The sequence below is a fragment of the Ylistrum balloti genome, unplaced genomic scaffold, assembly GCF_031769215.1.
Source record: "Ylistrum balloti isolate Yb309-2 unplaced genomic scaffold, AGI_CSIRO_Ybal_v1 Utg370274, whole genome shotgun sequence".
Lineage (NCBI taxonomy): Eukaryota > Metazoa > Mollusca > Bivalvia > Pectinida > Pectinidae > Ylistrum > Ylistrum balloti.
This window is the reverse complement of record NW_026782212.1, coordinates 930,001-942,187: the sequence shown is the minus strand read 5'-3', so window position 1 is coordinate 942,187 and position 12,187 is coordinate 930,001. Positions and strand designations below refer to the sequence as shown.

Here is a 12,187-nt window from a genome sequence, read left to right as displayed (position 1 = left end):
GAAAATCTGAAATCACAATACATTTGTACAGCAGTAATGCTTCAGATATACTTGGTATTTGGAGCCTATGTATTAAATATTTTCCCATGCAGAGCAGTTTTTTTGTTTTTTTTACACTTCCTGGATAGTTTACAAAGGCTCTTTAGCCAGAATGATCTGTACACCCAGATTGTATTACAACTTCAGCAATATACAACTTACACCAGGAAGTGTAAGGTTTATTTACATCATGACTTTCAGCATAACGACAATAAGAGGTCCAATGGGCCTGAAGCACTCATCTGATATATATATATCATATATTTGCCAAATATCATGCCTCTAGTTTTAAGAGTTCATAAGAAGATGTTGTTTAAAGGTTTTAACAAATTTTACTCCTGTGACCTTAAATACAAGTCAAAGTTATTTCTTTTTGCAACTTTTGTCAGGCTTCATCCTAGAAACATATCAGACAAATATCAAAACATTTGGTCAACTGGTTATTGAGAAGAAGTTGTTGAAAGAAAAAGTTGATGCAGGACAACGGATCATGGACGATGGATGACGGACGCTGCCCCACAGCATAAAAATAATAAGATCAAGCTTATCAGGACAAAAATATATTCTGTATTACAATCATTTGTTAGCTTATAGTCCTAATAAAGTATATACCATACACTCATACTACACTGGTAAGTAACCTCACAGTCCTAATAAAGTATATACCATACACTCATACTACACTGGTAAGTAACCTCACAGTCCTGATAGAGTATATACCATACACTCATACCACACTGGTAAGTAACCTCACAGTCCTGATAGAGTATATACCATACACTCATACCACACTGGTAAGTAACCTCACAGTCCTAATAAAGTATATACCATACACTCATACCACACTGGTAAGTAACCTCACAGTCCTAATAAAGTATATACCATACACTCATACCACACTGGTAAGTAACCTCACAGTCCTGATAGAGTATATACCATACACTCATACCACACTGGTAAGTAACCTCACAGTCCTGATAAAGTATATACCATACACTCATACCACACTGGTAAGTAACCTCACAGTCCTGATAGAGTATATACCATACACTCATACCACACTGGTAAGTAACCTCACAGTTCTGATAAGGTATATACCATACACTCATACCACACTGGTAAGTAACCTCACAGTCCTAATAAAGTATATACCATACACTCATACCACACTGGTTAGTTAGTTCACAGTCCTGATAAAGTATATACCATACACTCATACCACACTGGTAAGTAACCTCACAGTCCTGATAAAGTATATACCATACACCCATACCACACTGGTAAGTAACCTCACAGTCCTGATAAAGTATATACCATACACTCATACCACACTGGTAAGTAACCTCACAGTCCTGATAAAGTATATACCATACACCCATACCACACTGGTAAGTAACCTCACAGTCCTGATAAAGTATATACCATACACTCATACCACACTGGTAAGTAACCTCACAGTCCTAATAAAGTATATACCATACACTCATACCACACTGGTAAGTAACCTCACAGTCCTGATAAAGTATATACCATACACTCATACCACACTGGTAAGTAACCTCACAGTCCTGATAAAGTATATACCATACACTCATACCACACTGGTAAGTAACCTCACAGTCCTGATAGAGTAGATACCATACACTCATACCACACTGGTAAGTAACCTCACAGTCCTGATAAAGTATATACCATACACTCATACCACACTGGTAAGTAACCTCACAGTCCTAATAAAGTATATACCATACACTCATACCACACTGGTTAGTTAGTTCACAGTCCTGATAAAGTATATACCATACACTCATACCACACTGGTAAGTAACCTCACAGTCCTGATAAAGTATATACCATACACCCATACCACACTGGTAAGTAACCTCACAGTCCTGATAAAGTATATACCATACACTCATACCACACTGGTAAGTAACCTCACAGTCCTGATAAAGTATATACCATACACCCATACCACACTGGTAAGTAACCTCACAGTCCTGATAAAGTATATACCATACACTCATACCACACTGGTAAGTAACCTCACAGTCCTAATAAAGTATATACCATACACTCATACCACACTGGTAAGTAACCTCACAGTCCTGATAAAGTATATACCATACACTCATACCACACTGGTAAGTAACCTCACAGTCCTAATAAAGTATATACCATACACTCATACCACACTGGTAAGTAACCTCACAGTCCTGATAGAGTATATACCATACACTCATACCACACTGGTAAGTAACCTCACAGTCCTGATAAAGTATATACCATACACTCATACCACACTGGTAAGTAACCTCACAGTCCTAATAAAGTATATACCATACACTCATACCACACTGGTAAGTAACCTCACAGTCCTGATAAAGTATATACCATACACTCATACCACACTGGTAAGTAACCTCACAGTCCTGATAAAGTATATACCATACACTCATACCACACTGGTAAGTAACCTCATAGTCCTGATAGGGTATATACCATACACTCATACCACACTGGTAAGTAACCTCACAGTCCTAATAAAGTATATACCATACACTCATACCACACTGGTAAGTAACCTCATAGTCCTGATAAAGTATAAACCATACACTCATACCACACTGGTTAGTTAGTTCACAGTCCTGATAATGTAACAAGAGGCACATAGGGCCTGTATTTGCTCACCTGGTTTAGTATGCCGAAATTGACTTATCTTAACTAAATGAAAAGCACTTTGAAGGTTTATATCCATATGCCCTATAAGGATGGCCTCCTCTGCCCCATGTATTTTCATCCCATACAAAGCATATTATAAATTGTTGACACTGGTCATCATGATTTAAACAGACAATGACTAGGCCTACCTTGGAGAATCCATGTCATCTGTCCGTACAGTGCTGACAAGTTCCTGAAGGGATGGACGTACTTGTTTTGGGTCACCTCCTTCTCTTGACCGGCGCTTCTTGATGGATTTCGGTAGTGTTGAAACTGCTACTTTGGTCATTTGCTTCTTTTTGTTAGCAACATGTCCGTAGGGCATAATATGATGTGGCCGTTTCTTCAGCACCAGGACCACCTCTTTTGGTTTCTCCTTCAGGGAATTCACCAGCTTAGTAAGCTGCCAGCCAACCTTGACAAAATATTACATTTTTATATTTAGGTATGTATGTTAAGTCAGCTGGTGTTATCTACAGTAACATCAATTATGTTGAAGGAGAATACCTTCATGAAATGCATTTCTTTGAAACAGATGGTTATGTGTGTGATGAATACATTTCAGCAATCTTTAAAAAAAGTAAAAAATAATTATAACAAAAAGACCTCCTCATATGAAATAACAAGTTTTTCTACAGAACAATTGACTATGAATAAAGGATAAAACATGGTAACAAATCCATATTGAAAGTACCTACAGCTGACTAAAGACATTCAAAACCTAAATATAGACCAGGAACATGATGAATTATGATAGTGTTGACTAGAGGGTGTTATATTTCAGTAGTGTAGATTTGTGGGTGTGATATTAGGTAGTGTAGATTTGTGGGTGTGATATTAGGTAGTGTAGATTTGTTGGTGTGATATTAGGTAGTGTAGATTTGTGGGTGTGATATTTATGTAGTGTAGATTTGTGGGTGTGATATTAGGTAGTGTAGATTTGTGGGTGTGATATTAGGTAGTGAAGATTTGTGGGTGTGATATTAGGTAGTGAAGATTTGTGGGTGTGATATTAGGAAGTGAAGATTTGTGGGTGTGATATTAGGTAGTGTAGATTTGTGGGTGTGATATTAGGTAGTGTAGATTTGTGGGTGTGATATAAGGTAGTGTAGATTTGTGGGTGTGATATTAGGTAGTGTAGATTTGTGGGTGTGATATTAGGTAGTGTAGATTTGTGGGTGTGATATTAGGAAGTGAAGATTTGTGGGTGTGATATTAGGTAGTGTAGATTTGTGGGTGTGATATAAGGTAGTGTAGATTTGTGGGTGTGATATTAGGTAGTGTAGATTTGTGGGTGTGATATTAGGTAGTGAAGATTTGTGGGTGTGATATTTATGTAGTGTAGATTTGTGGGTGTGATATTTATGTAGTGTAGATTTGTGGGTGTGATATTAGGTAGTGAAGATTTGTGGGTGTGATATTAGGTAGTGAAGATTTGTGGGTGTGATATTAGGTAGTGAAGATTTGTGGGTGTGATATTAGGTAGTGAAGATTTGTGGGTGTGATATTTATGTAGTGTAGATTTGTAGGTGTGATATTAGGTAGTGAAGATTTGTGGGTGTGATATTAGGAAGTGAAGATTTGTGGGTGTGATATTAGGTAGTGAAGATTTGTGGGTGTGATATTAGGTAGTGGAGATTTGTGGGTGTGATATTAGGTAGTGAAGATTTGTGGGTGTGATATTTATGTAGTGTAGATTTGTGGGTGTGATATTAGGTAGTGTAGATTTGTGGGTGTGATATTAGGTAGTGAAGATTTGTGGGTGTGATATTAGGTAGTGAAGATTTGTGGGTGTGATATTAGGAAGTGAAGATTTGTGGGTGTGATATTAGGTAGTGTAGATTTGTAGGTGTGATATTAGGTAGTGTAGATTTGTGGGTGTGATATTAGGTAGTGTAGATTTGTGGGTGTGATATTAGGTAGTGTAGATTTGTGGGTGTGATATTAGGTAGTGTAGATTTGTGGGTGTGATATTAGGTAGTGAAGATTTGTGGGTGTGATATTAGGTAGTGTAGATTTGTGGGTGTGATATAAGGTAGTGTAGATTTGTGGGTGTGATATTAGGTAGTGAAGATTTGTGGGTGTGATATTAGGTAGTGAAGATTTGTGGGTGTGATATTAGGTAGTGAAGATTTGTGGGTGTGATATTAGGTAGTGAAGATTTGTGGGTGTGATATTAGGTAGTGAAGATTTGTGGGTGTGATATTAGGAAGTGAAGATTTGTGGGTGTGATATTAGGTAGTGTAGATTTGTGGGTGTGATATTAGGTAGTGTAGATTTGTGGGTGTGATATAAGGTAGTGTAGATTTGTGGGTGTGATATTAGGTAGTGTAGATTTGTGGGTGTGATATTAGGTAGTGTAGATTTGTGGGTGTGATATTAGGTAGTGAAGATTTGTGGGTGTGATATTAGGTAGTGAAGATTTGTGGGTGTGATATTAGGTAGTGTAGATTTGTGGGTGTGATATTAGGTAGTGTAGATTTGTTGGTGTGATATTAGGTAGTGTAGATTTGTGGGTGTGATATTAGGTAGTGTAGATTTGTGGGTGTGATATTAGGTAGTGTAGATTTGTGGGTGTGATATTAGGTAGTGTAGATTTGTGGGTGTGATATTAGGTAGTGAAGATTTGTGGGTGTGATATTAGGAAGTGAAGATTTGTGGGTGTGATATTAGGTAGTGTAGATTTGTGGGTGTGATATTAGGTAGTGTAGATTTGTGGGTGTGATATAAGGTAGTGTAGATTTGTGGGTGTGATATTAGGTAGTGTAGATTTGTGGGTGTGATATTAGGTAGTGTAGATTTGTGGGTGTGATATTAGGTAGTGAAGATTTGTGGGTGTGATATTAGGTAGTGAAGATTTGTGGGTGTGATATTAGGTAGTGTAGATTTGTGGGTGTGATATTAGGTAGTGTAGATTTGTGGGTGTGATATTAGGTAGTGTAGATTTGTTGGTGTGATATTAGGTAGTGTAGATTTGTGGGTGTGATATTAGGTAGTGTAGATTTGTGGGTGTGATATTAGGTAGTGAAGATTTGTGGGTGTGATATTTATGTAGTGTAGATTTGTGGGTGTGATATTAGGTAGTGTAGATTTGTGGGTGTGATATTAGGTAGTGAAGATTTGTGGGTGTGATATTAGGTAGTGTAGATTTGTGGGTGTGATATTAGGTAGTGTAGATTTATGGGTGTGATATGAAGGAAGTGTTGACTTCTATTATTATAATAAATATGTTGAAATGTCGATATCAAGGTGAAAAATTTCATTTATTAGACTACTTACCACAGTTTTATGGTTGACCTGAATAACCTCATCCCCTTTCTCAATTTTACCACATAAATCAGCTGGTGACTGAAACACAAATTTAAGAATTACACAGGTGGTGTTTTCCATATGTGCCTGTATGTCAACATACCAAAACAGGAAAACATACCCTGATGTTTAACATGGAAACTTTTATTGAAGTTTAACTACTGCATGTATCACCCATTTTGCCTTTTTTTTCTCCATAGGATGAAACTGAAAAAAGGACTTCAAAAATTTAAGTTTCAGTTGAAATAAATATAATTGTGAACTCACATTTAGCTTTTCATTGTAGAATGCTGCTGGCTAAATATTATAACCTTCCGATTTTTTGTTATGTAGAAGAAGCAGTTTTAAGATTTTTAAACATTTGGCCCAGTATACTACAGACAAATTATAATGGCTCTGGAGGCTCTTGACTATTGATAAGAATACTTTAACACACTTGTCTCCTATGACCTTGAATGGGTCAAGGTCACTGATATGAAAACTTCTTCAATCATGCAACAAACCCAAGACAATGACCCTGTGTCCTGCTGTGGTTATCTGAGATTAACAAGAAATATGTTTTACCGTTGGGAGTTCTGATGCCCCTTAGAATTTGTTTTATATATATATTTTCAGAATATTTTACTCACCATTTCCTTAATGCCTCCAATGACATGAATCCCATAGTAGGACGACTGGATATGCATCCCCTAAAACAAAATTAACAGTTCATACTAGACCTCAACCTCTAAAAGCACCTGTTATTCTGTTACACCTGTTTAGTAATTAAATGGAGCTCTTAACAAGCTTATTGCACAATGATTATCATGGTTCTGATATGGTGACAGTATCTCAGTGGTAACACACCATTCTGTTGATCTGTTGGTAATGTAACTACAGGTTTCATCATCTACAGCATAAAGGAGTGAGCAATGCAGATAATATCTGAAACCTCTTGTGACACAAGATTTATGTGAGATCTACAGTAAGTTACAAAATATAACTATGGTAGCCAACATAGCTCCATTCTATGTTCAAAAGATATTTTAATTTAGAACTCATTCTTTATAAAGATCAACTTACAAGTTCTTCGCCTGGCTTCTTTCTGATAGTAGCTTGCTCCAGAGAAGCAGGCTGTACAACTAGAGATTCCTTGTTCTTAATCACTAATTCATCACACACTTCTGTCAGTATCAAACACTGAAAAAGAGGTTCAAAAGTCATTCACTTCTATCAGAATTGTGCTATAACACAAGGTTCAAATGTCTTACACTTCTGCCAGAATCATGCATTGTAATATTAATTTCAAAGGTTATACATAAACCCTTGTCCAGCTCATACCCTGTAACACAGTCATATCCACACATTTGTTATTCTCATACACTGTAACATACAATGTACAGTAACTTCTGTGTAATTTTTGTTTTTTCATTTCAAGTCCAGAAAACTTATTTAAAGATTTTGAGGAGTACCAATGCTAAAAGTCAATGACATAAGGTTCAAAGGTCATACATACACCTTTGTCAAGATCATACAATTTAACACAACATTCAAAGGTCATACATAAACCTTTGTCAGAATCATACATTGTAGCATAAAGTTTAAAGGTCATACATTTCTAACTGAATCATACATTGTAACACAAAGTTCAAAGGTCATCTACATATTCAGTATTACCTTGTCAGGATCATACTCTATAATACAAAGTTTAACAGATACTTCTGTAAGAATACATATCAGCACAAAATTGAAAAAAAAATGAAAATTGATTATTTTTGCTTACCACCAAGTATGAATTAAATGACCTATTACAACTATTCAATTAACATTCTTTTCAGATTACAAACTTGATTATCACAAATTTTTGTCATGGTTAAATAACTTACAGATTTGGAAATGTTTTCCTCTATATCATTCTGTCTACTGTCCTTCTGATAAGATGATACCAGATCAATCCCAAGCTTCACAATGGTATTCCTCAGCAGACAAAGGCCATACATAGACTCAAATGGAGATCTAAGAATAATAGTTACCCATTAGGTCAATATCAATGTGTTAAAAATCCAACATGAAAAGTGTTATTACATATATATACATTATTAACTGTTAAACAAAAGATCTTATTGGACTCTTGGCACCCATCTTTCTTAGATTTTTATTTTAAAAGTTGTACCTTTTTTCTGACTTTTCTCTCTTTCCTATGTATTTGTTCTTAATTGTAAAATTTGAAAATTTCTCTGAAGAAAAAGGGATAAAAATATTTAACAGTATAATCCATAATGGTTGCCTGTTGGATATTTTGTATTTCTGGTCAGTCTCATCCAGTACTTCTAAAGAAACCAAAGGGGCAAAATCAAGTCCAATGGCAACCCTTTGGTTTCACAAGAAACTTGAGAAAGATCTATTCAGTACTTCTAAAGAAATAAAAATAACACGAATTGTTTAAGGACTGACAAAGGACAATGCAAGGACTGATGTATGGACAGAAAACCAAGTGAACCACAGACGGCTGACAATCATATATTATGACCAAGGTATAGAAAGCTTTACGAGAGTGAAAAAAAAATTCTGCCATGACACCCTTAGTGTTGCTGTATAACCATGATACATTTACATTTTACCTGTCCAGCCATGATATATTTACATTTTACCTGTCCAGCCATGATATATTTACATTTTATCTGTCCAGCCATGATATATTTACATTTTACCTGTCCGGCAATGATACATGTACATTTTATCTGTCCGGCCATGATACATGTACATTTTACCTGTCCAGCCATGATACATGTACATTTTACCTGTCCAGTCATTATATATTTACATTTTACCTGACCGGCCATGATATATTTACATCTTACCTGTCCGGCCATGATCTAACAGTATTTACATTTTACCTGTCCGGCCATGATGTATTTACATCTTACCTGTCCGGCCATGATGTATTTACATCTTACCTGTCCGGCCATGATGTATTAACATCTTACCTGTCTGGCCATGATGTATTTACATCTTACCTGTCCGGCCATGATGTATTTACATCTTACCTGTCCGGCCATGATATATTTACATTTTACCTGTCCGGCCATGATATATTTACATTTTTACATGTCTAAGCATGACATATTTTGCCTTTTTACATGTCTAGCCACAACACAGCTGTCTGGCCATGACACATTTACATTTTATCTGTTTAGTCACAACACAATGTTTTACCTGTCTAGCCACGACACAACATTTTTCAATGTCATGCTAAGGTCAGCCAGAGCTGACAGGATCTTTATAGAAAGCCTTTTGGATGGAAGGCCCTGTGATATGTTTGCACGATTCTTATCGTTTTCAGCGGACTTGGCTTGGATTTCATTATGTAAACTTCGAGCTTTGCATCCAAGCTGTAATGCTAGATGTTGGAGGGTCTCTGTTTCATACCCATAGCGCTGCAAACAACAAAAGAGAAATATATCTGTAGAGCCATGTGAAATGGTCTATGATAAAACGATACACAAGATAACCAAATTAATAGAAAGCAAATAGTGTACATAGATCAATAAAATCATTAGAGTGAAGTCTTTCTAAATCAGACACCATTACTCTATCCTTGTTCAATTTACTAGGGCTCTTGTTTTTCCTCAATATCAAGGTTGTAGCTACAGTTTATGGTAATCTAATTGAATGTTGGTATCACTGTACATATCATTTATTTTCTGCAATTTTTATTAACTGTAAAAATATTTATTAAGTATTTAATTTTCCAGTGAATATTACCAACTACATTTATAAAGCATACAATTACAATAATATTTAGTAATAAATAAAATCCTGATCAATCTTTATCTTACATTAGCTAGTTGCAATAGTGACCAATATGTAGGTGGCTGATTCAACATGGAGTATAATTTGTACATATATCCTTGTTAGGATATAAATACATGATTAACACATTTCTGTGTTTAAGCATGATATATACCAGTAACGAATAGTAGTGTATATAGATATGGTTCTGTGTATACATATTGACTCCTGACTTACCAGAGACTTCAGCAGATCTACTGCTTCTAGAATAAGTTCCTGGTGCCCGACCTTTATGATACTGATCTTCTCAAGGTCAAATGGTGTCAGCAACATCAGCTTCTTGCCATCAATGCCATTGTTAAGGAAGAAATGTACATATGGAAGAATTGCATCATCTAAACCTGTATACCAAAAAATAAATATGTAAATTTTCTTATTTTATAGATTCAAGGGTTTAATGAAAATTTATGTATTAACTATGTTACATCAAAAATGATGTTAAGTTTTATGTGAATATTGTTTCAGATGTGAACAAACCCTTTTGTCCTGTCCCTGGCAATGGTATGACTAAAAACCAGCGTGTAAACCCCTGCAGTATCTCGGAGGGTGAGTGGATGTAACTATGTTTACATTGACTGAAGTCACTTCCATAAAGTAATACATATTTATGTAATGTATGAAAATACCCATATTGTATATAAATGGCGTAAAGGCTTTATAGTTTAGGTGTTTAATCTAATTTAATTGTAGCTATCTTTTCATTTTAAAATGGAAAATAGTTGTAAAGTTATGTGTAGTAATAAATTGTATATTGTAAAATACAATTTATATCTTATCACTATGTATAAATGAGAGAAATTTGTTTAATAAAACTAGGTAAGAGCTATCGTTCTTTGCTATATGTGACAGGTATGTGTGTGTGAGTAATGCATGTCATGTTTTGTTTTGTAGGTTTTTGTTTATTTACTGGAATAAATTGTCTACACCGAACCCTCAACGTCTTCTCATGGTTTATGAGTGACTGTTACATTTGACGCCCATGTAGGGACCCAGGAATAGTACTTAGCCATGCCCCACCAGCATCACTGTAACCCCTGGAAATTCGAGGGCAAGTTATTTCCTGGAGGGGGAGTAGGTAACCCTGGTAAAATACTAGCCACAATAATATGCCATTCGGCTGGAGAGAACTTCTCTTTAGCTCGATTTGTTGAGCATCAGACTAGTAAGCAAGGGATCCCCGGTTCGATTCCTAGCAGAGACATTGAAATAAATAATGACTTCTGTTTCATGTATACAGGGTTGTGCATTTCAAAACACCTTTAATGTTGCATTGTGTCATGCTGTTACAAGATATAACTTGTCTGACAGTCTTCTAGCCAAACATAATTTTTATTTTATTTTTTTTTTTTTGGTTGTTTTTATCTCCAAACTATGATATATGACCAACGACTCTTAGATATAACTGTGTGAAGGGAGGTAATCCAATATGGCAGACGCAGAACTCGGAAATGATAACCCCAAGAATGGCATGTTCCTGCATATAATGCGCACCTCCTTTTTGACACGACAGTTTTAGCATGAAAAAGTGCACACTATACACGGAAATTGATGGTATAAACAATGTATGTATATGCTATATAAAATTACATATATGTAGAGTAACATCATTTCAGTTCAGCAAAACATATTCCAATCCCAAAAGTAGCGAGATATTCTCATGCTCATCCATACAAAACAATAAGCTCCAAACCACCAAAGACATCATTCTTTTTATCAAAACGCTATCTGCTGGTTGCAGGCAACAAACTCTTTAACACAATCTGGAAACTTCATTGGATTTGCGAGGATTCACTAGAACTCCAAATTAATCCACTTATTACAGCAGACGTATTGGTTTCGAGTGAATAAAATCCAAGGATTCCTCGACTGTAATTGTAGTGGTAATATTCTCAACCTGTTCACCGTCATTGAATACTACAAATTCTTTTTGAATTAGCTCATAAATTTAATACCTCACTTCTTTCTTTCATATCTAGAGTCTTTGACATCATCTGCCATCAGATGTAGTAGGTCAGCAGAAGGTAACAGAAGAAGTGAGAGAAATTTTGTCCCGATTTTGACATTGACACCATCAGCTGATTATAAGGCCTACTGAACATGACAGGCCATAAACATTGTAACGTTGCGAAATCCAGAATAACCTTGTAAGCAGAACCTACCTCTAAGCCATTCAGCAACATGATTGGCGGTCCAATTCTCGAAATGGACAGAATTTGCTAGGGCTGTTGACATCATCATGATGACGGTAAACCCTTCCCTCTCCTCTCCTAGGAAAACTAGACACTCA

The 12,187-nt window shown here is 35.8% G+C and overlaps 1 protein-coding gene across 2 annotated transcripts in view; it reads right to left on the bottom strand.

Moving 5' to 3' along the window:
• The window catches only part of LOC132552727 (CNK3/IPCEF1 fusion protein-like), a 77,602-nt gene extending 65,427 nt beyond the window's left edge, over positions 1-12,175 (bottom strand). For both annotated transcript variants that reach the window (XM_060216921.1, XM_060216922.1), the window contains exons 1-8: positions 12,060-12,175; positions 10,078-10,241; positions 9,265-9,485; positions 7,935-8,064; positions 7,132-7,248; positions 6,699-6,758; positions 6,040-6,108; positions 2,910-3,175 (exon numbers count right to left, since the gene is read on the bottom strand). In XM_060216921.1, the coding sequence (XP_060072904.1) occupies positions 2,910-3,175; positions 6,040-6,108; positions 6,699-6,758; positions 7,132-7,248; positions 7,935-8,064; positions 9,265-9,485; positions 10,078-10,241; positions 12,060-12,138 (1,106 nt within the window). In that variant the 5' untranslated portion in view covers positions 12,139-12,175. The remainder of the gene's footprint in view (positions 1-2,909; positions 3,176-6,039; positions 6,109-6,698; positions 6,759-7,131; positions 7,249-7,934; positions 8,065-9,264; positions 9,486-10,077; positions 10,242-12,059) is intronic.
• Positions 12,176-12,187: the final 12 nt, after the last annotated feature.